The sequence below is a fragment of the Rhodotorula graminis genome (assembly GCF_001329695.1).
Source record: "Rhodotorula graminis WP1 unplaced genomic scaffold RHOBAscaffold_2, whole genome shotgun sequence".
NCBI classification, from domain to species: domain Eukaryota; kingdom Fungi; phylum Basidiomycota; class Microbotryomycetes; order Sporidiobolales; family Sporidiobolaceae; genus Rhodotorula; species Rhodotorula graminis.
The window spans coordinates 1,496,027-1,520,179 of record NW_017264929.1 but is presented as its reverse complement, the minus strand read 5'-3'; the positions used below and the strand labels follow the sequence as shown (position 1 = coordinate 1,520,179).

At 67.7% G+C, this 24,153-nt stretch overlaps 7 protein-coding genes across 7 annotated transcripts; 3 read left to right on the top strand and 4 right to left on the bottom strand.

The window, feature by feature from the left end:
- Positions 1–136: 136 nt before the first annotated feature.
- On the bottom strand, positions 137–861 carry RHOBADRAFT_64562 (uncharacterized protein; the record flags this gene model as incomplete). Its single annotated transcript, XM_018418515.1, has 1 exon — positions 137–861. A coding segment is annotated over exon 1 (701 nt), but the record flags the coding sequence as incomplete, so codon positions are not given.
- A 1,176-nt stretch (positions 862–2,037) lies between these two features.
- On the top strand, positions 2,038–3,039 carry RHOBADRAFT_41816 (uncharacterized protein; the record flags this gene model as incomplete). Its single annotated transcript, XM_018413952.1, has 1 exon — positions 2,038–3,039. One exon carries the CDS (start codon positions 2,038–2,040, stop codon positions 3,037–3,039), a length of 1,002 nt encoding a protein of 333 aa, XP_018273867.1.
- Positions 3,040–3,997: 958 nt separating this feature from the next.
- RHOBADRAFT_41815 (uncharacterized protein) lies at positions 3,998–8,655 on the bottom strand (the record flags this gene model as incomplete). The annotated part of the gene is made up of 18 exons (XM_018413951.1): positions 3,998–4,218; positions 4,312–4,528; positions 4,622–4,734; positions 4,812–4,995; positions 5,080–5,185; positions 5,260–5,861; positions 5,953–6,051; positions 6,142–6,201; positions 6,312–6,489; positions 6,584–6,641; positions 6,709–6,776; positions 6,860–6,972; positions 7,047–7,277; positions 7,418–7,633; positions 7,684–7,822; positions 7,908–8,215; positions 8,292–8,365; positions 8,577–8,655. The coding sequence occupies 18 exons, from the start codon at positions 8,653–8,655 to the stop codon at positions 3,998–4,000; spliced, it is 3,066 nt and encodes a 1,021-aa protein (XP_018273866.1).
- A 76-nt stretch (positions 8,656–8,731) lies between these two features.
- Positions 8,732–13,156, bottom strand: RHOBADRAFT_41814 (uncharacterized protein; the record flags this gene model as incomplete). The annotated part of the gene is made up of 6 exons (XM_018413950.1): positions 8,732–9,067; positions 9,174–9,401; positions 9,467–9,592; positions 9,657–12,391; positions 12,454–12,838; positions 12,914–13,156. 6 exons carry the CDS (start codon positions 13,154–13,156, stop codon positions 8,732–8,734), a joined length of 4,053 nt encoding a protein of 1,350 aa, XP_018273865.1.
- A 1,654-nt stretch (positions 13,157–14,810) lies between these two features.
- RHOBADRAFT_51622 (uncharacterized protein) lies at positions 14,811–17,802 on the top strand (the record flags this gene model as incomplete). The annotated part of the gene is made up of 13 exons (XM_018415935.1): positions 14,811–14,852; positions 14,931–15,324; positions 15,406–15,593; positions 15,656–15,683; positions 15,752–16,212; positions 16,281–16,351; positions 16,453–16,545; positions 16,617–16,808; positions 16,888–17,098; positions 17,167–17,240; positions 17,299–17,368; positions 17,545–17,560; positions 17,640–17,802. The coding sequence occupies 13 exons, from the start codon at positions 14,811–14,813 to the stop codon at positions 17,744–17,746; spliced, it is 1,947 nt and encodes a 648-aa protein (XP_018273864.1). The 3' UTR covers positions 17,747–17,802.
- Positions 17,803–17,973: 171 nt separating this feature from the next.
- Positions 17,974–22,789, top strand: RHOBADRAFT_51621 (uncharacterized protein; the record flags this gene model as incomplete). The annotated part of the gene is made up of 18 exons (XM_018415934.1): positions 17,974–18,120; positions 18,225–18,354; positions 18,421–18,494; positions 18,571–18,878; positions 18,964–19,369; positions 19,510–19,740; positions 19,815–19,927; positions 20,011–20,078; positions 20,146–20,227; positions 20,298–20,475; positions 20,586–20,645; positions 20,736–20,834; positions 20,926–21,527; positions 21,602–21,707; positions 21,792–21,975; positions 22,053–22,165; positions 22,259–22,475; positions 22,569–22,789. 18 exons carry the CDS (start codon positions 17,974–17,976, stop codon positions 22,787–22,789), a joined length of 3,339 nt encoding a protein of 1,112 aa, XP_018273863.1.
- A 767-nt stretch (positions 22,790–23,556) lies between these two features.
- On the bottom strand, positions 23,557–23,963 carry RHOBADRAFT_41811 (uncharacterized protein; the record flags this gene model as incomplete). Its single annotated transcript, XM_018413949.1, has 2 exons — positions 23,557–23,846; positions 23,921–23,963. 2 exons carry the CDS (start codon positions 23,961–23,963, stop codon positions 23,557–23,559), a joined length of 333 nt encoding a protein of 110 aa, XP_018273862.1.
- Between the last annotated feature and the right edge of the window lie 190 nt (positions 23,964–24,153).

The following is a 24,153-nucleotide window of genomic DNA, read 5'->3' as shown; positions in this document are numbered from 1 at the left end:
GGTGGTGCTGGCCCTTGTGAAACTTGAGGAGCTGCAGGACCTGGCAGCTGTGGTCCGAGGAGAGGGGAGAGGGGAAGGAGGTGTCAGTCGAGGTTCAGGACGGAGAGGAGAAGAGGAGAGGGAGCGAGCGACGCACGTGTGGATGATGTCCGAGTGCACGATGGCGGTCTTGTTGGCAATCTCGTCGATCGTGATGTCCTCCTTGGTGTTGACGAGGACGTCGACGATCGTCTCGGCCCAGTAGGCGCGGTACGACAGGAGGCCCAGGTCGGACAAGGGCTTCTCTGGCGAGCCGAGGCGGCCCTCCTTCTTGCTGAGCTCGTACGAGAACTCGATGAGGAGCTTGCCGTAGCCCATGCGCTGGTACTGGGGCAGCGTGAGGATGCACGCGACGTTGTAGTTCTCGGCCGATTCCTTTTCTTTGGAAAAGTAGCCGACGAGGTGGACGCCCGTCTCGTCGCGGTGGCACATGACGTAGTACAGGAACGGGTCGACGTCGTAGTAGAGCGTCTTGTGGTCGAGGAACGCCTTGGACAGGAGGCACAGGTTGCGGCACCACGTCTTCTGCTTGCGGCCGTCGATCTCGAAGAACGAGATGTCCTCGTGGCGGTAGATCTCGTTGCCCGGCGGGTGGCGCAGGGTGCACTTGTGCCGGTGACGCTCGATCTGCTTCTCGCTCGCGTAGAACGACAGGCAGAACTCGCACACGTACAGGACGGGCGTGTGGGCGTACTCGACCGGGTAGGGCGAGAAGTACCACGCCTCGACGAGGTGGCGCCCGATGGCGATGCGGTCGAGGTTCTTGACGCGCGACACCTCCGAGTGCGACTGGGTCATCGAGCCCTGCGTGCGCAGCTTCTCGATCTCGCGCGCCTTGCTGAACGTCGGGATGGCGCCGTCGTCGCTCGCGCCGTCGGCCCCTGCGGCCGCATCCGGCTGCGGCGACGCGCCGCCGTCCTTGCCGCCGCTCACTTGCGCGTCGGCCATCTCGGCGTCGCCCTCGCCGTCCGTCTCGCCCGCCGCGTCGTCCTCGTCGTCGCCGAGCGCCTTGCGCTTGTTGCCGACGCTCTGCTCGTGCGCGGCGCGGATGGCCGCCTTGCGCAGGACCGTGCCGGCATCGAGCGCCTTCTTGGTCTCGGCGGCCGAGCCGTTGAGGGCAGGGGTCGAGGGTACGGGAGAAGGCGAGGGCGGGACGGCGGTCGTCTCGCGGCTGTTCTTGCGGGTCGAGCCGGGCGCGGTCGGCGGTGGGGGCGGCAAGGGCCACTCGACCTCGCGCGACAGGAGGATGCGGTGCGACGAGACCCATTCATCGAGACGCTACAAGGGGAAAGGGGGAGGGAGGGACGAGTCAGTGCTCGCGCAGGAGGACCACGAGGCGTCGAGGACGGCGAGGGCGCACCTTGTTGAACTCGACGTAGTGGCAGTAGTACTCGAGACGGTCGCCTTCTGCCCTGCTGCGCTCGTCGGCCTCGCGCTCCTCGCGCTCGAGTTCAGCTTCGGCCTCGGCGCCGCCGTCCTGGGCGGCCTTGAGGCGCGCCTTCTTCTCGCGGCGCTCGGCGCGGCCAATCTTGCGCTGACGGATCGACAGGATCTCGGCCTTGCGGACCTCGGTGTCGTTCGGGCGGTCGGGGTGGATCTGGCGCTGAATGTAGACCTTGCAGCCGGTGGCGATCTGCGAGAGCGAGAGGGTGTTGGGGGGCGAGATGATGGGTTTGGGCGGCGGACCGGCGGGACTGTCACGGCGAGGCTCGGGTCAGTCTACCGGGGCCCTGAGGAGGACAAGGGCTTCATCGCGGTGCTCACACTGGAGCTGGGGACGAGACCATGGCGCGAGGTGGCTACTGCACTCGAGCGCGCAAGAGGTGGCGGGTTGTACTCAGAGCCACCTGCTGAGTCGACTGGGTGCACTGGCGAGCGAGCCTTTGTGCGAGCGGGCGAGAGTGAGGAGCAGAGGCGACTCGCGTCCAGCTTGGCTTCGCTCTCCTCGCCTCGCCCTCGTCGCTCGACTCGAGAGCTCTGTGCGACACGCTAGCCACCATGCGACTACGCTCAGCAGCCCTTCCATCGCCCACCTCGTGGCTCCTGCACCCATCCTCCTCTCGCCTCGCGCCTCGAACCTTTTCCCCCTCGCCGACTCGCCTCTTCACCTCGTCCAGCTCCGCCAACACGGCCAAGAAGGGCGCAGCGTCCCAGGTCTGGATCCAGCGACAGCGCAACGACCCCTACGTCCGCGCCCGCGCCGCATCGGGCACCAACCCGTCGACCGAGACCAACACGGCCTTCGTCTCGCGCGCCGCCTTCAAGCTCCTCGAGCTCCACCAGGGCTGGAAGGGCGACCTCAAGCTCCTCCGCCCCGGCATGGCCATCGTCGACCTCGGCGCCGCACCCGGCGGCTGGATCCAGGCCGCCCTCGAGGTCGTCCACCACCGCGGCACCACCCTCGTCGGCGTCGACCTCCTCCCGCTCCAGCGCGCCATCGGCGAGCGCGACAGCGTCCACTTTGTCCAGGGCGACTTTCTCGACCCGGTCGTCCAGGCGCGAGTGCGCGCCACGGTCCGGCGCGAGAGCAGGCGCGACCAGGTCGACCTCGTCTTGAGCGACATGATGGCGGCCATGTCGGGCAACGCCCTGCGCGACGCGAGCATCTCGCTCGCTCTGTGCGAGGCCGCACTCGCGTTCGCCGTCGCGACCCTGTCCCCAGCCCATCCTCGTCGACCCGTGCCCGCCGCCTCGCCCGACTCGCCCCCACCCGCCGCCGCCCCTACCGCCGCCGCCTCGGGCCGCGCCCTGCCCGTCCAGCTCGTCATCAAGCACTTCACGTCCGAGTTCACCGAGCAGTTCCGCAGGGACCTCGGGCGGCACTTCCACGTCGTGCGCTGGATCAAGCCGCCGAGCAGTCGCAAGGACAGCAAGGAGGGCTTCTTCGTCTGCGCCGGCTTTCGCGGGCGCCAGGAGGGCGACGTAGAGTCGGCGAGCGTGTCGGGCCACGGCGGCGAGCCGTCGTCGAGCGGCAAGAAGCGGTCGAGCCTCTACTTCTGAGGTGAGCCGCCCTCTCTCTCTCTCGCATCTCCTCCTCCCTTTCTCCTCGTCTCGACGTCGGGCACAGACGATGTCTACACTTTAACAATCCAACGCTGAGCGAGGGCCGGGTCTCAAGGACCGCGAAGCCCCTCGCCGTGTGGAAGATCTTGCTTAGGCGCGTCGCTGCGTCGTTTTCTGATGTGCCCCTCGTCGTCGACGAGCGAGCGAGACGGGCATCCTTATTCCGCCGTTCCCGAGCAGGAGAACTGACATCGCCTTTGCCCCCTCGTCGACAGGACGCCGCCGTCGCTCTGTCCCGCTTCGCCCGCCCTCCTCGGCCGGCCTCCTCGACCTTCTCTCTCGCTCGGCGTCTTTCTCCCGCTCAAGGCCTGCTCCTCCAGCTCGCCCCCGGCCCCTCGGCCACCCACACAACATCCTGCTCGCCTCTGCTTCTCGTCGAGCCGTCCCGCTCTGCGCCGCCGCGTGCTCGAGCGACGCTCGGACGGGCAAGGGCTCTCTATGGCTCGCTTGCCTACAGGTGCGGCCCTGCGGCGTCGAGACGAGCGACCGCGAGCGCAAGAGAGGACGCTCTCGCCCGCTGAGGGGGTGGGACGAGCCGAGGAGCAGACGAGGAGAAGGAGGAAGGACCGAGCGAGCCAGGTGCAGCTCTCGGACGACCGGGTCGACCTTTGTAGAGCATGACGTGCAGGGTACAGCCCTCTGCAGCTCGCGTTCCAGCTCGCCGTCGAGCAGCGCATCGCGTCCAAAGTCGACGACCTTCTCAACTTGCTCTCGGTCGTCGAGAGGCTCGTGCACGACCAGCTCGCTCTCTCAACGAAAGCGGGACGGGGCCGAAGAGAGAGAAAGCGGTGCACGTGTGTTGCAGGAAACTAAAGCGGCACAGAGACGACAAAAGCGACGGTTAGAGACAAGCCCTCCTCAACCTCCTCCTCCTCCTCCTCGACGACGACCCTGCTCAGCGCTTGCCCTTGACGCCCTCGAACGCGACGATCATGCGGCCGGGAAAGGCCCTCGGGCGCTGCCTCGTCTCGTCGCGCGCGTACACGCGCAGGCCGAGCGGGCCCTCGACGACGCCGAGCTGGCCCTCGGAGCCCGACGGGCGCGACGGCGAGTTGACCGTCAGGAGCTCGCGGACGATGCCCGACACGAGCGGGACGTTGTACGACTCGCCTTCTTCTGCGGAGCGGGAGGAGGAAGGAGGGGTTCAGTGAGAGAGTCCGCGAGGAGAGGGAAAGGGAGGAGGGAGAGGGAGGGAGAGAGGGTGCGCACGGTTGACGACCGACGTGGCCTTGTCGAGGGGCTGGTACAGCTTGGCGTCGCGCGTGACGTCGACCTTGTCGGGCTCGGAAAACACCTTGTCGTCTCGGCCGCACGAGACGAGGTCGACCCAGAGGAGCTCGTTCGGCTTCTTGTCGGCGTCGCCCTTGACGCGGCGCGCGATGCCCGTGACCGAGGGCTGCAGGCGCATCGCCTCGAGGACGTACTTCTGCGAGCGTGCGAGAGCAGGGACGATGGGCGAGCTCGGGTCAGGGAGGGGCTCGTGCGAGGGAGAGAGAAAGAGGGAGAGGCCGGGACGCACGATGATGAGCGAGTCGTTGGCCATGCCGACCTGCTGCTGAGCGGCGTGGCACACGTGCTGCAGGTCCTTGTGGCGCGACGGCTCGAGGAAGAAGTCGACGACGTTGGCGACCTCTGCGCGCGAGCGAGGAGGGTCAGTGACGGGCTCGACGACGACGAGCGCTCGTGAAAGAGAGAGGGATAGGACGTACGAGGCACGACCTGGACGAGGCGGATGAGGGCCGTGAGGAGCACGCCGGCGAGCTCGTCGATCGGACGGTCGCTCTGCGTCGTGCGCTTGTACAGCTTGCGCGAGCGGTCCGACAGGACGTAGCCGCCCGAGCCCTTGCCCGTCAGGACGCGCTTGAAGTCGCGCAGGAGGTCGCCGGCGAGGTCCTGCGGCGAGTGGGAGAGAGAGAGAAGGTCAGGCTCGAGGTCGTCAAGGCCGAGAAGGAGGACGAGGAGGACCGAGCGGCGCACCGGGATGAACTCGGTCTGGCCGAGGCGCATGAGGATGATGCCGCGCAGGAGCTCGCTGTGCTTGCGCGCGCGGTCGCGCAGCTTGAAGGCGACGGTCGGGTCAAAGCTGAGCGAGGCGGCGGGACGAGAGGGTCAGTGCGGGCTCCTCGACGACGCGCAAGAGGAGGAGGAGGGACGCACTCGAGGTAGACGAACGCGTACAAGTCGGTCAGGGCGTCGTACAGGCCGTCGACCGTGAACAGGCCGAGCGGGTTCGACTTGGACTTGAGCGGGATCCCGAACAGGTCGGCGAGGTACTCGACGACGACGGGCACGGCAACGTCGCCGACGACGTCGATGCGGAACTTGTCCTTGCCGTACGCAAACTTGTGCTCCTCGAGCGTGCGCTTGGTGACGTCGCCGAGGTCGACGAGCGCCGTCTGCGCCCAGTGAGGCGGGAACAGGGCGAGCTCGAGGATGTCGGCCGCCGAGTCGCGGCCCTTGGACGAGTCGCCGAGGCGCAGGTAGCTCAGGATCGACGGCTGCTTGGCCTGCGTGAGCTCGTCGAGCGCAGGGCCGTACACGCTCGACAGCCGCTGGCCCTTGTCATCGAGGACCTGCTTGAGGTCGGCGTACGACGTGAGGCGCTTCCACGCGGGAGGGGTCGACGGGCGACGGTAGTCGTACTCGGACGCGATGCCGAGGTGCTCGAGGTTGGCCTTGGTCGTGTGCGGCGTCGAGAACGGGAAGAGGGCATAGATCGAGTTGTAGGTGAAGTGGGCCGAGAAGTGGCGCATGAGGAGCTGGCGGGGCGACGAGGAAAAGAGTCAATGACGGCTCTGTCGCGCGTCGACGAGGCGAAGGAGTGACGAGGAGAGGAGGGAGAGGACGCACCTTGCCGATGACGCCGCCGAACGAGCCGTTGTCGAGCTCGGGCTTGAGGTCTTCCCACATGGCCGACGTGAGGTTGCCCGCGTTGTAGTCGGTCGTGAACTGCAGGCGAGGGCGACGTCGTTAGTTGGCCGTCGAGGGTGGTCGAGAGGGAGAAGGAGAACGAGGGAGAGAGAGAGAGCGTGGACGCACGAAGCGATCACCGCGAACGAGGGCGGCGGCGTCCGACAGGATGGCGCGCGAGATCGAGTACTGCGAAGTGAGAGAGGCGCAAAGGGAGAGGAGGAGGGGCAGAAAAGGGAGAGAGTCAGTCCTCGCTCAACTTGGGAAGGTCGACTCGCCGATGAGGAAGGGGGACGCACGCCGGGAGCGAGGCCAGAGCCGTTCATCGAGGGCTTTGGCTCCTCGGCCATGAGGCCCGGGTACAGCTCGAGGTGGTCGACGTGCTGGTACAGCTTCTCGGCGGCGCGCGCCACGTCCTTGTCCGGGTTCCACTCCTCGAACGACGAGTACTTCTTGAGGCCGAGGAACTCGCGGAACCTGTGTGCGACGTTCACGAGTGTCAGGGCGAGGCGGCACGAGGGAGGAGAGAGAGAAGAGGCGGACGCACTCGTTCATCGAGCAGCAGCGCCACGTCTTGCGCGCCGCCTCCATGCCGAGCAGGTCGATCGCGCGCATGACCTCCGGGATCGCTGCAGACGAGGCGACAGAGTGAGTGCGAGACCTCGTCGTCGTCGAGGAAGGGAGGAGGGGACGCACCACGAGCCTTGAACGCCGACGCGACGTTGTCGGTCGCCTCGAGGAGGACCTTGACGATGTCCTCGTCGCTGCGTCATACATCCGGTCCAGGCACGAGGTCAGGTCAAGCTCATGGACCGAGAGAACGAGAGGGGAAGGGGGCAGGACGCACCGGAAAGCGCCCGACTCGGTGCGCTTGAGGCCGAGGAAGGTCCACGTCTCGGGCCCGCCCTTCATGTCGTCGAGCGCCTTGCGCGCCGCGACCTGGAAGTCCTCGGTCGTCATCTGTGGGCGTCGGGCGACGTGAGTCGAACGTCCTCCTCGAGCCGAGTCGAGAAAGAGAGGGAGAGGGGACGCACCTCGGAGAAGGGCTTGCCGCCGTTGTACTGGCGCATGAGGCCCTCGAGCCACTCGGTGTCCTTCTCACTCGACGAGGCGTGCCAGCGGTACAGGATGTTGAACTCGACCGAGACGTGGTTGCCCTCGCGACGAGCGAGCCGGCCGCCGAGGAGCGACTTGATCTCGCCTGTCGGCACGAGCGACCAGGTCGAGTCGGTCTTGTTGAGGTTCAAGATGACGCGGATGTAGTCCTGCACGAGGTGGGCGAGAGGGAGAGGGCCGAGGGGGAAGGAGGAGGAGAAGATGAGCAGGAAGGGAAAGGAGGGGTCAGTGCGGCGCTCTCCTCGACGACGACGGCAACGAGAGAGAGAGAGAGAGAGGCGAGGCGCACCTGGAAGATGACGTTGACAAAGTGCCCGCAGTTGACGTTGCGCGCCGTGTTGAACAGGTCGTTGTCCTGGCGCTTCTTGGCCTCGTCGTCGAGCGAGTCCCACTCGGCGTACCGGCCCTGCTCGTTGACGGCAAACAGGCGCTGCGCGATGTCGTTGTGGTTGCGCGAGAACAGGATGGCGAGCGCGACGCAGCTCGGCGACACGAGGAAGATGCGCTTGTTGGCGACCGCGTCCGGGTCAGGAGGCCCTGGACGCCCGAGCGCACCGTCGCCTGCTCGGCCGCGTTGTTGCCGTAGATCGGGCTCAGGTCGAGGTAGCTCGACGCCTCGTTGACCTCGCCGTTGCGCGGGTCCGTCTGGAAGATCGAGTGCACGATGAGCTGCGCGAAGCCGAACAGGAGCGACCTGCAGGACGAGGGGCAGGGACGACGACGAGTCAGTGCCGGCTCGACAGGCGACGACGAGGACGAGGAGGGACGAGGGGACGCACGAGATGCCCGACGGGTGGGGGACGAACTTGTCGCGCTTGAGGAGCGAGTCCCACACGACGCCGTGGTCGGGGAGCTGAGCCGGGAACGCGTGCAGGTTGGGGACGCTCCGCGCGTACGGCATGCGCGCCTTGCCGAGGTCGTGGAGGAAGATGTTGTTCTTGCTGCCGTCGGCCTCGCGGTAGCGGTAGTCGCCGACGAGGGTCGCCGGCGGCTTGGGGATGTCGTCCCACAGGACGCGCAGGAGGGCGTTGGTGACGGTCGTCCCGATCGGCGCACCCGGCGGCAGCTTGGCGAGGACCGTGACGATCTGCGGTGGGCGAGGGGGGCGAGTCAGTTGCTGAGGAAGGCGAGGAAGAAGAGGCAAGGGAAGAGGGTGCACGCACCTCCTCGAGGAGGAACTTGCGGTCGTCGAGACCGGCCACTTGGCTCTGCCCGACCTGGATCATGCCGATGGCGTCTGTGAGCGAGGAGGGGGAGAGTCAGGCACGACGACGGCGATGAGAGAAGAGGGAGGAGGACGCAGCCTTGGCGAGCGTGTTTCGACTCGCCGAGGACGGCCTCGTCTCTCCCGGCCTCGCACAGCTCTCAGCAAGAGCCTCTCTGGTGGACACATGCCGACGAAGGTAGGCGAAAGGAGATTGCCGAGGGAGCACAACGAGCGCGAGTACGAGGTATCGGGACGACGGGGAAGGTATCGAGTGCGGGCGAGTGCGAGTAAGGGCGAGGGATATCTGCGGACACGCCCATCCAGAGGTCAGTCCCCGACAACGAGAAGATGGACGGGCTGATGAAGGGCGAGCGCACCTGGTCGAACGAGGAGATCTCAGGTCTCGAGGGCCTTGGCCGCCTTCACGAACGCCTTCTTGAGCTTGTCGTCGCTCACCTTGGTCGACGCGATGGCAGGAAAAAGGAGCGTGGGCGTGAAGGCGGTTGGCGGCGGCGCAAGGAGGTGGTTGAGGGCGGCGTCGCGCGAGGGAAAGGCGGTGTGGTCGTCGAGGTGCGACAGGTCGAGGAGGGCGAGAGCGACACGGTGGCGCGCCTTGACGTCAAAGAGGAGGAGGTCGACGATGCGGAGGACGGTAGGCTGAGGAAGGACGGTGAGGTACAGGGTCGAGTGCCAGACGGCGAGGTAGTCGGACGGCGGAACCGAGAGCTCGCGCTGCAGGGTGAAAAGGGCTCGTCAGTTGCCGCACGCGCAGCGACGCGACAGAGGGAGAGGGAGAGAGACCAAGGAGAAGAGGTGGGACTGGGAGAGGGCGACGCACCAGTCGTCGAGCCAGCTTGGGCTCCATCGCCTCGAGGAGGAACTCGAACGCCAACGTCTCGAGCCGCAGCTCGTCTTGCGCCGACGGGAAGTACTGCCGCAGACCATAATCTTGGACGAGGGCGACGAGCGTCCAGAAGGCGTCCTCGGCCGGCATCTGCGAGAGGAGGAGGCCGACGACCGAGCCGAGGCCGGGGTAGTAGTCGAGGGGAAGGAAGTGCGCAAAGGCCTGGAGGAATAGGTGTTGGCGACGGGCCGGCGAGACGAGGCGCGGAGGCAAGGACGAGAACGCACCTGGAGCACCTGGAAGATGTCGGAGCGCCCTGCCGAGCCGTAGGCGAATTGCGGGTGGTCGAGCGTCGCCGACAGGTCCTCCTCGACGAGTGGCGGAACTGCGGGTGAAGCGACCTTGCACAGCGACTGTTGGCAATGACAGAGTTAGTGAGACCGTCAAGGAACAGGCAGGAGGAGCCCGCAGACGGACCTGGTAAACGCCCTGCCGCTTCTCGACGCTCCCCTCAGCCAAAAATGCCCACACCTTGCCGCGCACACTGCTCGGGACGCCGCCGGCCTGCACGAGCGCCCGCATTTTCTTGCTCTTGCGGACCTGCGTCGGCGACATGCTGCCGAGCGCGGCGACCCACTGCGCCTCCTTCTTGCGGTAGTCGTCGAGGGCGTGCTGGCCGCCGTCCTCGACAGACGCCGGCGTCGGCGGCGAGAAGTGCGAGAGCGACGGTGTCGAGAGGCCGAGGTTGTTGCCCGGCGTGTGCGGCGGTGGCGGCGCCGTCGGGCGTCGAGGCGTGACGTGGTCGACGGCGGAAGGAGGAACGTGCGCCGACGATGACTCTGCCGAACCGTCGTCGGACTCGCTCGGCTGCGAGAGGAGCGCGACGAGCGGCTTGACGATCTCGAACTCGCTCTTGCCGATCTGGACCGTCTCCTCCTCAAAGTCCTTGGACGAGATGCCGGCGCTGTAGTCGACCCGTCGCCGCTCGCTCGAGTCCTTGGACGACGACGAGAACGACGTCGCCGTCTTGTCCTTGGCCGCCGCCGCCGCCGCCGCGAAGAACGGGTCGCTGCCCTGCCGGGTCGGCACGGGCGGACGCGTTCCGCCGCCGGATGGGAACGACGAGGTCGACGGGTCGTTCTGCTGCCGACCGAGCGACGGCGACGACTTGGCGCGGTGCAGCGGCTTGCGCAGCTTCTTGGACAGGCTCGTGCCGCTGCCGGATGGGCGACGACGGGCGTCGGCGCGGTCCTGCGGGTCTTCAAACGACGGCGCGACCGGGCTCGAGGTGGCCGACGTGAACGTCTGCGGCGAGCTGACGGTCGGCGAGGCCGTGCTCTCGAGTGAGGGCAAGAGCGCCTGCGAGTCTTGGCTCAGGTCGCGCAGGCGAGGCGACGCCCAGGTGCGAGAGCCGGCGCTCGGGCTCGCGCCGAACACCTCGACGTGCGGCATCGACGCTGACGACGGCGCCGACGGCGCAAAGACGTCGCCCGGCGCAGCTGGGAGCGACTGCTCGACCGGCGAGGCGCCCTCGGCGCTGCGCCACCGCGGGACGGCCTGCAGAGCCGGCACCGCCGGGCTCGAGATCTGCAGGCCCTTTGCGCTCTTGCGCCGCAGCCGCCCGGGCGACTCTTGCCGCCTCGACGGCGACGGCAGCTCGTCGATGCTGCCGTACCGCCCATGGTCGTACAGCTTGGCCTGCTGGGCGGCGGCGGCGACGAGCTCCTGCGGCGGCGAGAAGTGCTGGTGGAAGAGCCGGCGCGACGCCGCCAAGTCCTGCTCGAGGTGCGCCGCGTCGGTCATGGGGACCGAGCGCTGTTGCTCGCGGCGACTCGTCGTGCGCTCGGGCCCCTCCTGCTCGGCCGTGTCGTCCGCCGCCGCCGCCGCCGCCGCTCGCTCGACTTGCGCCGCCACGGCCGGCTCGCCCTGCGCCTCGGCCGCTCGCCGCTCGTGCTCGGCCGGCCGACGCAGGTAGACGTCCTTGCTCGGCGTCGGCGGCGACCACATGGCGTACCGCGCCTCGGCCGACACGCTGCCCCTCCCGCCCGGGCCTCTCGCGCCGCCGCTCGTCTCGGTCGCCCAGCTCGCGAGCGAGTCGAGCGTGCCCGAACGCGGGAACACCTCGGACAGGCGCGGGATGCGGACGCTGTCAAGCGAGGCGAGGGACGAGGACGAGGCTGCGGGGCGGTGGTGCGGGGGGTCGGGCGCAGTGGAGGAGGACGGCGCGGCGCTCGAGAGGCCGCGGCGGAGGTGCGACGCCGCGCCGTACGTGCGCAGCGTCGAGGCGTCGTCGGCGGCTGCTCGAGGAGGCGACTCGACGTCGGCGAGCTCCTCGAGCGCGCCGAGACCGCCCAGGTCGCGCAGGCTGCGAGCCGGCGAGTCGGCGCCTCGGTCGCGGTCGGGCGCCTGCGCCAGCGAGTAGCGGTACGCGTCGAAGATGAAGGCGAGCGTCGGGTCGTCGGTCGGCGTGCCGGGGACGTGCTGGCCGCTCGTGCTCGTGCTGCCGATGGTCGAGCCGGACGACTTGGGCTCGCGAGGGCTGCGATCGGCGTACAGGTCGGTCGACGAGAGGAGCGAAGGAGGGAGAGCCGACGTCGCGGAGCTGGAGGGCGAGAAGGAAAAGGGAGAGGGGGCCTGCCGAGGCGAGGAGAGGGGGACGGGCACGCCGGACGCGGCGAGGGCGTGCGACGGACGGCGAGCGCCGGGCTGCTGCTGCCGCCGCTGGTTGGACGATAGCTCGTCGGACAGCTGCTCGATGGGCGACGAGTACGCCACCTGCGCGGCGTCGTCCATGCTCAGGTCGCCGAACGCCGGCAACGGAAACGCGTCGAGCGGGAACGACTCGGTCGTCGGCGTCGGGCCGTCGCGCAGGTCTGGCGCTCCTCGACTGCGTGGCTGCGCCGCCTTGGCATCGTCGCGAAGAGGCTGCCACGCACTGCCCGGCTCGACGGGCGTGAACGGGCCCTGCGCCGGCGTGAGGCCGTGGCCGCTCATCGACGAGACCGACTCGTCGTCGCGCTCGCGGTCGACAAAGTCCGAGTAGGGCGACATGAGGAGGGACGGGGTGCGGGCCATGCCGGTGGAGGTGCTCGAGGGCGCAGGCGAGTCGGCGTAGGTGCGAGCGCGGCGAAGGGAGGACGTGCTGGGGCTAGGTAGGGAAGGGGAGGCGAAAGCGCCGGCGAGCTCGGGCGAGTAGGCGTTGGTGAGGATCTCTGTGAGGCGGAAAGTCTGTCAGATGATGTATCTAAGGAAGCGCGAGAGAGAGGAGACGCACCCTGGACGTCCTCCTGCGGCGCGGCGTCGACGACGCGCCCTGCTCGGCCCCCTCCCGTCCGACCCTCAGCCGCCGCGATGCGCAACCCGTCCGCCACCCACCCTCGCCGACTGCTGAGCGACCCGCCGAGCGTAGTCGACCGGTCGGCGATGACCTCGACGTCCGGCTCGCCCACAGCTCTGCTCCGCGCCCTCGCCGCCCCACTCTCCGCCGCCGCCGTGCGCGACATGCTGCTTCCTCGTCCTGGGAGCGCCTGCTCGGGAGGAGCAGCCGGGCGCGAGGTCGCCGACGAGGAGCGGGTGGACACGACAGGCCGCTTGAGCCTGGCCTGCTGCATGACGACGTCGGCGCCGTTGAACAGGCCCGTCACGCCCTCGCAGAAGCCCTGTGTGCCGAGGCGCAAGGTTAGGACGCTGGGCAAGGGTTGGTGGACCAGGCGGGGGGAGAAAGAGGGACGCACGAGGTAGCTCGACCCGCCGAGATCCATGAGGACGACGACCTCGTCTCCCTCGAGGAACATGAGGTCGCGCGCCGCATCTTGCGAGACCTTGTCGACCCTGGCGCGCGCCCGTCCGACGCCGCCCCTCTGCGCGAAGCGGTACCACCGCTGGAGCTCGACCTGGCTGAGGGGAAAGACGGGGCGGGCCGCGACGGGCTTGGCGGTGGTGGTGGATGGCGCGGTCGATGCAGGCTGCGAGGCCATGCGGCTGTGCGCCGGCGGCTCAGGCGGGGCGAGTTGGCCGAGGGCAGGAACGAGGAGGGCGAGCCGTGCTCGCGCCGCGAGGGTGCTGCTCGATTGAGGGCGCTAGGTGCAGGTGGTAGACGAGGGCGCTGGTGAAGGAGCGGCTGGGGACTGGCGAGTCGAGTGCGGCGATGCTGATGAGGCAGCCAAGGTCGACGAGAGCCCCGCACGACGCGGTGATTGAGGGAGGAGGAGGAGGGCCGACAGGTGGATGAGCGAGCGTGGGTGCCGTGTGGGCGTAGGTGTGCACTGGTCTGCTGGTGGTGGTGGTGCTGGTCGGTCTGGCAGAGCTCGTCGAGGAGGAGGGCGATTCGAGAGCAACTCGACGTCGTCGGCCAACTCGCTCCGCCGGCCTCTCTCTCGCTCTGCGTTGCCTCGCGGGCTTGTCTGCTTGCAGCTGTAGGTTCAGCTAGCCAACACCGACCCGCCGTGCCGGGCCCGGCACCTCTCTTCTCTCGTCCTCGCTCCCCCTTCCTCCTCGCTCCCCTTTCCCAGCCTCGCGACGCAACGCGAGTGTGTCGTACCTTGCTTGCGAAGGGCTCCAGGAGCAAGCTTCTCACGCTAAGCACAGAGGGCAAGCCCGGGTCTCAATTGCATCGCAAGCTTGAGCTCGCCGGCCTCGAGAGCGGTCTTCTCGCGCCGCAGCTCTCGGACCTCGAACGGTCGCTCTCGCTCTGCTCGACAACGCTGCGCTTCTGCGAGCGACTCGGTGCGAGGACTGGTCCCTGCGTTGCACACGTCGCCGGCTGCACAGGCGCAGTTGCGCTAGAGAGCCGACTCGGCCGGCTCGAGCGGCACCTCGACCGCGCCTCGAGCCCTCCTTCTCACGGTCGCCGGCCCCTGCGACGCGCCAGCCGCCGCGTGTCCTCCTTGCGCACGTGCAAGTCGACGACGTGAGCGCAGACGACCCGGGTGCGGCGAGCGCGATGCATCGCGCCGGTCGAGAAGCGCAAGGACCGCGAGAAAGGGCGACCCTCGCGCAGGACCGAGCTGTCGCTGTCGAGCCCGCCAGTCTTGAAAGCGCCGCTCGATCGTCGCGCTCCGGTGCTCGACAGGCAGAAGCTTGTCCATTGCAGACGAGACGACGCGCGACGAGTACAAAAACGCCGAGCGCCTGGCTCGTCGCCGCAGGGTGCGGCGAGGTGGCCATCTCGTCGCCGTCGTCGGCGGTGAGGTGTCGGACGCCGAGTTGCTCAGTTGACGAGCGGCTGGTTGCGCAAGCCGAGGCGGACGGTAGACGGGTGGGCGAGGTCGGGTAGGGAAGGACGGGGAGGAAAGTCGAACGGTGGTCGCCGGCGCCTGCTGCCCTGCATACTGGAAAGTCCCGCGCCTTGCGTCCCCTCGCCTCTGCTGGCTCGCTGACGAGGGTGCGGCGCGTGATGAGGCGAGATTGGAGGAGGAGGCGGCCGCGTTGAGAGATTGGCGACGGCTCGCTCGGGAGGTGCGGGAGGAAGGCGAGCAGGTGGCGAGTCGTGCTCAGAGTAGATCAAGCGGGCCAGCAAAGGCGCTGGAGCGAGTGAAGCAGGTCGCGGCGGGCGGAGGGAGCCAAGCGACACGCCGACCGAGCCGTCGCCGCTCCCTCGACCACACCTCGATGAGCTGAGCGGCTTGAGCCATGAGCAGGAGCCACAGTCCAGTCCAGTTCGTTCTCGACGAGGTGCGCCCCCTCTCTCCCGCCCCTCTGTCCCCGCCCTCGCTCACTGCCCCCCACATGAACCGTCTCATCGCGGTGCAGGAGCGATCCGGTCCCTCCAGCTCCGACACAGAGTCGCTGCTCGGCCGAGCACACTCTCCCTATCCGCCCCTCGCCCACCGCTACCCGCCAGCCAGCGCAGAGCCGCCGAGCGACGACCACGACCCCGACACGGCCGGCGAGAAGAGCGCCGACCACGGCCGAGGCCGCCCACGACCGCCCTCGCACGTCGCAGTGCAGATCCCGACCCGCGAGCAGGTCCTCGAGGTCCAGCGGCATCCTCGGCAAAGGCCGCGGTACCTCCCGCAGGTCGTCGCCGGCCTCCTCGCCCTCCTGGCCGGCGGCTGGATCCTCACCTATGTTGCCAGCCTGTCGACCCGGTTCGGCGGCCAAGCGCCAAAGCTCCAGGTCATCCTCATGATCAGCGACGGCATGGGTGCGCCACCCTTTCCCTCTCTCGCTCCCCCTTTCCTCGTCGCAGAACCCGCTACTGACCTCGTTCCTCCTCGTCGCGCAGGTCCCGCGAGCGAGACGATGGCGCGCTCCTACGTTCAGTACCTGTACTCGACCAACTCGTCTGTCTCGGGCACCTCTCGACCGCTGCTCAACGAGACGGCCTACGCCGACCTCGCGAGCGGGTACCGCGGCCGCGACAACGCTTCTGGGCTCCTCCCTCTCGACGACATTCTCGTCGGCACGTCCAGGGTACGCTCACCTCTCTCTCAGCTCTTTCCTCGTGGTCTCGAGCTCACGACTTTGCGCCACAGACTCGGTCGTCCAATTCCCTCATCACCGGTCCGTCCCCTCCTTCTTCCTCGACCTTGCGGCCGACGAGGCGCTCGCTGACAACGTCGCCCCTGCAGACTCGGCCGCCGGCGCGACCGCCTTCGCCTGCATGCTCAAGACGTACAACGGCGGCATCGGTATCACGCCGTCGCGCACGCCGTGCGGCACCATCCTCGAAGCCGCCAAGCGTCAAGGTTTCTCGACCGGCATCGTCGCCACCTCGCGCCTGACGCACGCGACGCCGGCCAGCTTCTACGCCCACGTCCCGGACCGCGATCTCGAGAGCGACATTGCGCGGTTCCTCGTCGGCGAGGCCCGCACCGGGCTCAAGAACCTGCCGGTCGACATCGCGCTCGGCGGCGGCGCGTGCTTCTTCCGCCCGAACGGCACGAGCTCGAGCTGCAGGACCGATGACGAGGACCTGCTTGAAGCGGCCAAGGGCAAGGGCGTCAAGGTCCTCGAGGGCATGGCGGCGCTGCGGGCGTTCAGGGAGGAGGACGCGCAGGACGCGCCGGTGCTGGGGCTCTTTGCCGACGACGTGCGTCTCTCGCTTCCTACCTCTGTCGTGCGCGGTCGGCGAGTCGGCCCTGACCTCCTCTCGAGCAGCACATGGCGTACGAGATCGACCGGCAAGTCGCGACGACGCTCACCGACGAGCAGCCGAGCTTGCGCGAGATGTGCGTCCTCTCCCTCTCTTCTCCTCCCCTCTCTCTCAGCCGTCGATCCGTCTCGCCGACTTGCAGAGGACGAACGCTGACACCTCGTGGACCTTGCGCAGGACGACGCAAGCTCTGCGTTACCTCGGCGAGCGTGGCTCGCGTGGCAAGGGCTTCCTGCTCGTCGTCGAGGGCAGCCGTATCGACATGGCAGGGTGCGTCCCTCGTCCTCTCCTTCCTCTGTCTCGAGGCCGAGCCGGACTGATCCAGAACGACCCTCCTGCAGGCACAACAACGACCCGGTCGCGCACATCTCGGACATGCTCGCGTATCAGCAGACGGTCGCCTACGTCAAGCGGTGGGTCGAGCAGCAGAACGAGCTCGGTACGCCGACGATGCTCGTCAGCGTCAGCGACCACGAGACGGGCGGGCTCGCGCTCGGGCGGCAGTTGGGCGAGGAGTATCCCGAGTACCTGTGGTACGTCCCTCCTCCTCTCCATCCTCGACGTCTCCTGAGCCGCACGACGCCCATCTCTGACCCTCTCGCCCGGACGCAGGTATCCCGACGTCCTCTTCCAGGCCACGCGCTCGACCTCGTACCTCGGCGAGCTGTTCGTCTCGCGCTACCCGGCCGCAACTCGCGAGTGGGTCGTGTCGGAGCTGTTCGACAAGGGTCTCGGCATCATCGACCCGGCGAGGTGGGAGGTGGACGAGGTGTGGACAGAGAGGGCGGACGCGTATCGGGCGAATCGGGCTTTGGCAGACGCGGTGCGCCGCCTCTCCTCCCTCGTCTCGCCTCTCTCGTGCGACGAGACTGACTCTCGATACACGCACAGATCTCGCGCAGGGCGCAGGTCGGATGGTCGACGGCGGGGCACTCGGGCGTCGACGTCAACCTGTACTCGTTCGGGTGCGTCTCTCGCTCTCCCTCACCTCTACTGCCTCGCTCACCTCGCCCCTTCCTGCAGCTACAACTCGACGGGCTTGTCGGGCAACGTCGACAACACGGACGTGGGGCTGCACATCGCTGCGACGATGGTGCGTCGCTGCGTTTCCCTTTTCTCCTCTCTCCTCCCTCCCTCCCCTCGCCCCCCTCTCGCCCCGCCCTCGTCGCACTCGCCGCCACCTGCGCCATCTTCTTCCCTCCTCGGCTGTAAAGGCGAGTCTCGAGACCCAGACAAACACTGACGCCCGGAATGTCCGCGTTCCTCCAGGGGCTCGTGCCCGACGGTCCGTCCCTCTCGCTCTCCTCTCGGCGCCCGAAAAAGGGCGTCGCTCGCGTGCTCACCTGCCTTCTCTCGCTCCGCAGTCGTCACCATCGAGCTCAACAAGGGCGGCGCGAGCTGGTACAACGCGACGGCGGGCCACAGCACGAGTCGGACGAGCGGGCTGTCGCACTACCAGGGCGACTTCTGAGCGTGTACCAGGGCCGAGCAGGGGCGCGTTGCAACGAGTGTATGCGTCTCTCGCTCGCTAGCGTCGTCTCGGTCGGACGAGCAGGCGATGGGTCCTCGTTTCTCGCCTCGCAGGCTCTCGCCCCGTTTCGCCTCTTTCCCTCCTTCTCCTCACTCCTCCCTCCCCCTCCCCTCCTACTTAGCCCTCTTCCTCACTCGCGTCTGCCTCTCCTCGACGCTCTCGTCACCATGCCGACCACGACAGTCGCGCCTGTCACGCTCGGCCAGCCCCAGGAGGAGTACCAGCAGCCCGGCTCTTCCTCGTCGTCGTCGACGCCGCCTTCGCCCTCGTCTCGCCGTGGCGTCCTCGGAGCAGCTCGCTCGGTCGTCTCGACGGTGCGTCCCCTCATCCCCTCCCCAAACTCTCTCCTCCGGCGTCCTCCCCCGCGGTCCGCGGACTCTCCGGCTGACCTTCTCCTCCCCGCCCCCCTCTCTCGCAGACGCTCTCGATGGCTCAAGCTGCCCTCGCCGACACGGCGCCCGTCGAGGCGGCGCACCACGCGGCGCACGAGAGCAAGCACGCGTTCTACTCGCTCCTCGACTCGCTCAAGGAGAACACGCTCGCCAAGGGTGCGTCCTCCTCCCTCTTCCCTCATCGCCGTCGTCACGCCTGACTCTCTCCCTTCTCGCTCACAGACGCCATCGGCATGATTCAGGTCGGGCAGAGCCAAGTCGCCGGTCTCGACGACCGCAAGTTCCTCCTCGAGGAGGTGCGTGCACCCTCTTCCCTTGCCTCTTCTTCCTCGCCTTCCTCAGCAACTGACTCGCCCCCCTCGCCCACCGCAGATCGTCACGGTCCTCGCCAAGCTGCCGCCGGGTGCGCCGATCGGGACGACCGTCACCAACGCCCTCCTGCGCGTCCTGTGGGACGACATCCCCAAGCCGCCGGCGACCCTCGTCGGCGACTACCGCTACCGCGAGGCCGACGGCAGCAAGAACAACATCTTCCTCCACGACCTCGGCAAGGCGCGCATGCCGTACGCGCGGAGCGTCCCCAACCTGCACGCGTTCCCGGCTCAGCTCCCCGACCACGGCGTCGTGTGGGACTCGCTCCTCAAGCGCGACAAGTTCGTCCCCCACCCGTCGGGCATCTCGTGCGTCCCCTCGTCCCTCCTCGTCCTCGTCGTCGCCTGTCGAGCCGGCACTGACTCGTCGTCGTCCCTGCCCCTCGTCCTGCAGGTCGCTCCTGTTCGGCTTCGCGCAGCTCATCGTGCACTCGATCTTCCAGACGGACCCGCGCAACGGCGAGGTCAACGAGGCGTCGAGCTACCTCGACCTGAGCCCGATCTACGGCAACAACGCGGCCGAGCAGGCGACGGTGCGCTCGGGCGTCCAGGGCCTCCTGCACCCGGACGCGGTCGCCAACAAGCGCATCTTCCTCGTGTCGCCGAGCTGCGTCGCGCTCGCCATCCTGTTCTCGCGCAACCACAACGACATCGCGCAGCGCCTGTTTGCCGTCAACGAGCAGGGCCGGTACGCCGAGTGGGACTCGCTCGACGACGAGGCCAAGAAGCGCCAGGACAACGACCTGTTCAACACGGCGCGCAACGTCAACTGCGGGCACTTTGTCAACGTCATCTTCCAGGTGCGCCTCGCCTCTCTCTCTCTCTCTCTCGTTGCCGTCGTCGTCGAGGAGAGCGCCGCACTGACCCCTCCTTTCCCTTCCTGCTCATCTTCTCCTCCTCCTTCCCCCTCGGCCCTCTCCCTCTCGCCCACCTCGTGCAGGACTACATCCGCGTCATCTTGAACCTCAACAAGACCGACTCGACCTGGTCGCTCGTGCCGACAGGCGAGATCAAGTCGCTCCTCGGCGGCCGGCTCGCTCGCGGCGAGGGCAACCACGTCTCGGTCGAGTTCAACATCCTGTACCGCTGGCACGCCTCGTCGAGTGAGAAGGACACCGAGTGGCTCGAGGGCCTCATGCGCCAGTACAACGGCGGCAAGCCCTTCTCCGAGGTGCGTCCCCTCTCCCTCTCTTTCTCGACTCGGCTCGAGGAGGAAGTTCGACTCACGTCGCCCGACGCCCACAGATGACGACCGAGGACTTCCAGGTCGCGGCGCGCAAGGCGCTCGACGACATGAAGGGCGGGCCCGAGACGTGGACCTTCCTCGGCCTCAAGCGCACCGAGTCGGGCGCTTTCCGGTGCGTCCTGCCCCCTTCCCCTCTCGTTCTCTCGGTCCATGAGCTTGACCTGACCTCGTGCCTGGACCGGATGTATGACGCAGCGACGAGGACATCGTCAAGGTCCTCCTCGAGGCGACCGACAACGTCGCGTCGGCGTTCAAGGCTCGTGGTGCGTCCCCTCCTCCCTTCCTCGACGACGACGAGGTCTCGCACTCACTCTGTCGCCTCGTCTGCAGCGATCCCGGAGGTCATGCGCGCGATCGACCTGCTCGGCATGGAGGCGGCGCGCAAGACGTGGCGCTGCTGCTCGATGAACGAGTGCGTCCGCCTCTTCTCTCTCTCCTCCCTCGTGCCGCCTCGCCCTGACACTCGTGAACGTCGCACACAGGTTCCGCGAGTTCCTCGGCCTCAAGAAGTACTCGTCGTTCGAGGAGTGGAACCCGGACAAGGACGTGGCGCGCGCCGCCGAGAAGCTGTACCAGCACGTCGACCACCTCGAGCTGTACCCGGGCCTCATGGCCGAGGAGCCAAAGCCCTCGATGAACGGCTCTGGCCTCGCTCCCGGCGTGCGTCCCCCTTCCTCATCGGCGAGTCGACCTTCCCAAGTTGAGCGAGGACTGACTCTCTCCCTTTTCTGCCCCTCCTCCTCTCCCTTTGCGCCTCTCTCACTTCGCAGTACTCGATCTCGCGCGCCATCCTGTCGGACGCCGCCGCCCTCGTTCGCGGTGATCGCTTCGTGCGTCCACGCTCTCTCTCTCTCCCTCGTTCTCCTTCTCCCTCTCGACCACCCTCGACGGCCAACTAACGACGTCGCCCTCGCCTGCAGTTCACGACCGACTACAACGCGGGCAACCTCACGTCGGCCATGTGGGAAGACCTCAAGCCCGAGCTCGACAACGGCTCGTTCGGCGGCGTCATCGGCAAGGTGCGTCCTCTCCCTCCTCTCCTCGTCACTCCTTCGCCTCGTCGACGCGCGACAGAGCCGTCACTGACTCTTTTCCTCGTCGCCCCGCCAGCTCCTCATGCGCCACTTCTCGGCCCACTTCACCTACAACTCGATCTATGCCCTCTTCCCGTTCTCGACGCCGCACACGACCAAGGCCAACCTCGAGCACCTCGGCATCGCGTCCGAGTACGACTACCGTCGCCCGTCGACCCCTCCCGCGTGGAAGCGCCTCACGTCGTACGCCGACCTCAAGCAGGTCCTCGATGACAAGGGCCAGCGGCTGTCGAGCGTGTACGGCCCTGCGCTCGACGAGCTCACGCAGGCCAAGCAGCCGTCGATCCTGAGCTACCTGCGCCTCGGCGACTCGTCCAAGGGCCGCGACTCGGCGGCCGACATCCTCGAGCTCGCCCTGTTCCCGCCTCACTGGGCGCAGACGGCGCTCGTCGACCTCGGCGACGTCACCAAGCGCACGCTCGAGGAGCACAAGTTTGCGTACGGCAAGGACAAGTTCCGCATCGACGTCGTCGGCGACGTTGCCGTGCCCGTCGTCGTCGAGTACCTCGCCGACCTGTTCGGGATCCCGCTCAAGTCCAAGTCGAACCCGCTCGGCCTGTTCACGGTCGACGGCCTGTACGACGCCCTGACCGACTTGTACGCGTTCGTCTACCTCGAGTGCGTCCCTCCTCCTCCTCTTGCGCGTCGTCGAGGAGCCCGCACTGACCCTCTCGTCCCGCCGCCTCGCTCAGCTTTGACCCGACCGTCGCCTTCAAGCTGCGCGACCGCGCGCGCAAGCACAGCGAGCTCCTGCGCGGCATCATCCTCATGCGCCTCGGCCAGACCGAGTTCATCCCGGTGCGCCGCTCGGTCCTCCTCGTCCTCCTTCTCGGCCTTGACGACCTCGAGCCTGACCTTCTCTCTCTCTCCCACTCGCCGCAGGACCTCGCCGGCGACCTCCTGCGCGACTTCAAGCGCGTCCTGACGGGCAAGGGCTCGGGCGGCTACGTCCTGTCGGACCGCTCGCGCAAGCTGTACAAGCGCACGACGCAGAGCGACCGTCCGATCGACGAGCTCGCCGGCGTGCTCCTCACGGCCCTCATCCGCCTCGTCCAGGTCGTGCCTCGTACGTCCTATCCCTCTCTCTTTCACGAGCGCTCGTCGTCGTCGAGCCCGTCACTGACCCTCCTCGCTCGCGCGCAGAGGTCGCCAACGTCGTCGACTTCTTCCTCGAGCCGTCGCGCCACAAGGACCTGCAGCACGTGTGCCACGCCGCTCAGCAGCAGGTCGGCATGGCCAACGACTCGCTCATCATCGTGCGTCCCGGCCTCTCCCTCTTTCTCTCTCCCTCGCACGAGCCCCTCCCTGACCCGAGCTCGCCCATCGTCCCTGCTCTCGCACGCTCGCAGAAGTACGTCCTCGAGGCGATGCGCCTGCAGCCCTCGGTCACGGGCATCGCGCGCCGCGTCAAGGGCGACGCCGACAAGAAGCCGAACGAGCTCCTCTGGGTCGACCTCGTCTCGTGCGGCCGAGACGACAAGGTGTTTTCCGAGCCCGACAAGGTCGACGTCACGCGCGACGCCAAGCTGTACCAGCCCCTCGACAAGGCCACGTCGGTCGTCAACCGTGCGCACCCTCTCTCCCTCCCTCTCCCTCCTCCCTTTCCCTCTCCTCGCGGACTCTCTCACTGAACCCCTCCTTCCTCCTCCCGCTCCGCAGAAGAAGGCGAGTCGTACAACGTCCCGCTCGTGTCGGGCATCGTCCGCGAGCTCCTGACGGTCAACTCGCCGTCGCGCCCGTCGGGCTCCGAGGGCCAGCTCGGCGTCGTCGAGGGCCCGCTCGGCCTGCGCGTGTACGCGCGCGACGAGACGAGGCAGCGCCCGAGGGCCTTTCCCGGCCGCATGATCGTCGCGTTCGAGGGCGTCAAGGGCAAGCGCTGAGCAGGGTCGTCGTCGAGGAGGAGGAGGAGGAGGTTGAGGAGGGCTTGTCTCTAGCCGTCGCTTTTGTCGTCTCTGTGCCGCTTTAGTTTCCTGCAACACACGTGCACCGCTTTCTCTCTCTTCGGCCCCGTCCCGCTTTCGTTGAGAGAGCGAGCTGGTCGTGCACGAGCCTCTCGACGACCGAGAGCAAGTTGAGAAGGTCGTCGACTTGGAGGCGATGCACTGCTCGACGGCGAGGTAGATCGCGAGGCAAAGAGGGCTGTACACTGCACGCCATGCTCTACAGACGTCGACCCGGTCGCTCGAGAGCTGCGCCTGGCTCGCTCGGTGCCTTGTCCCTCTCCTCCTCCTCCTGCTCGTCGGCTCCTTCGCTCGTCTCGACCCTGCTGCCGCCGACGGAAGCGCCTGCTCTTGCGCTCACCGGCAACTGCCGCCAGGGCCAGAGGGCTGAGCGGACAAGAAGGCCGAGGAGAAGGTGCGAGGAGGAGAAGGCGACAGCGGCGATTTCTGTCGACACCGGACCAGCCGCACGATCGCTTCTCGTATTCTCGCTGAGGCTCTCGTGACTCTCGCTTTCGCTTTCGCATGCACAGGGAAGGAAAAGGCACTGCTTGATGTCAGGGACAAGGAGGTACGGCTACTGAACGGCTGCTCGATGCGGTTGCGGTAGGAGAAGAGGCGAGGGACGGCGCTGTATATCGAGGAACGTCAGGTTCTGACGTTTGAGAGAACGAGGACGAGGGAGAGAGAGAGAGCGACGCACCGATTTACTTGCGGTCGGCGTAGCTGAGGTCGCCACCCTGCTCAGACGTCCTGTTCATCTGCTGCTCGGCGCTCGGCTGCTTGCCCTGCGACGCGGCGCCCTTGGCCTGCAGCTCGCCGTCACCGAACGCCTTGCCGACGACCTCCTCGAGCTTGCCGCCGGCCTTGCCGAGCGCGGTCGGCTTCGAGTTGCCCTCGTGGTGGTCGTTGCCGATGGTCGGCGCGCCCTGCTCGGCGTCCGCGATGCGGGTCGAGATGTCGGGCTTGAAGTTGGCGGCATGGTCGGTCGTGCGGTCTGCGCGTTGGAGCCAAGGTCAGCTCGAGGTCGGCGAGTTCGAGAGCAGGAGGGGAGGAAGTTGCGGGACGCACCGGCACCGATGGGGCCGCCGGTCTGAGCAGTGTGGTTCGACATGGAGTGCTTGAAGGTAGTCTGGTGGCTTTGCGAGGCCAAGGGAGCATCAGTGACGAGAACTGCGAGACGACGTAGTCGGCGCCGCCGCTCCAGTCCAGAGCTGAATCCGCTCGTGCGGGCTCGCCGCAGCGCATGGGAGGGAGGGACGCACGGTGGGTGGAGAGGGTATGCGTCTGGCGAGAGCTTGGTG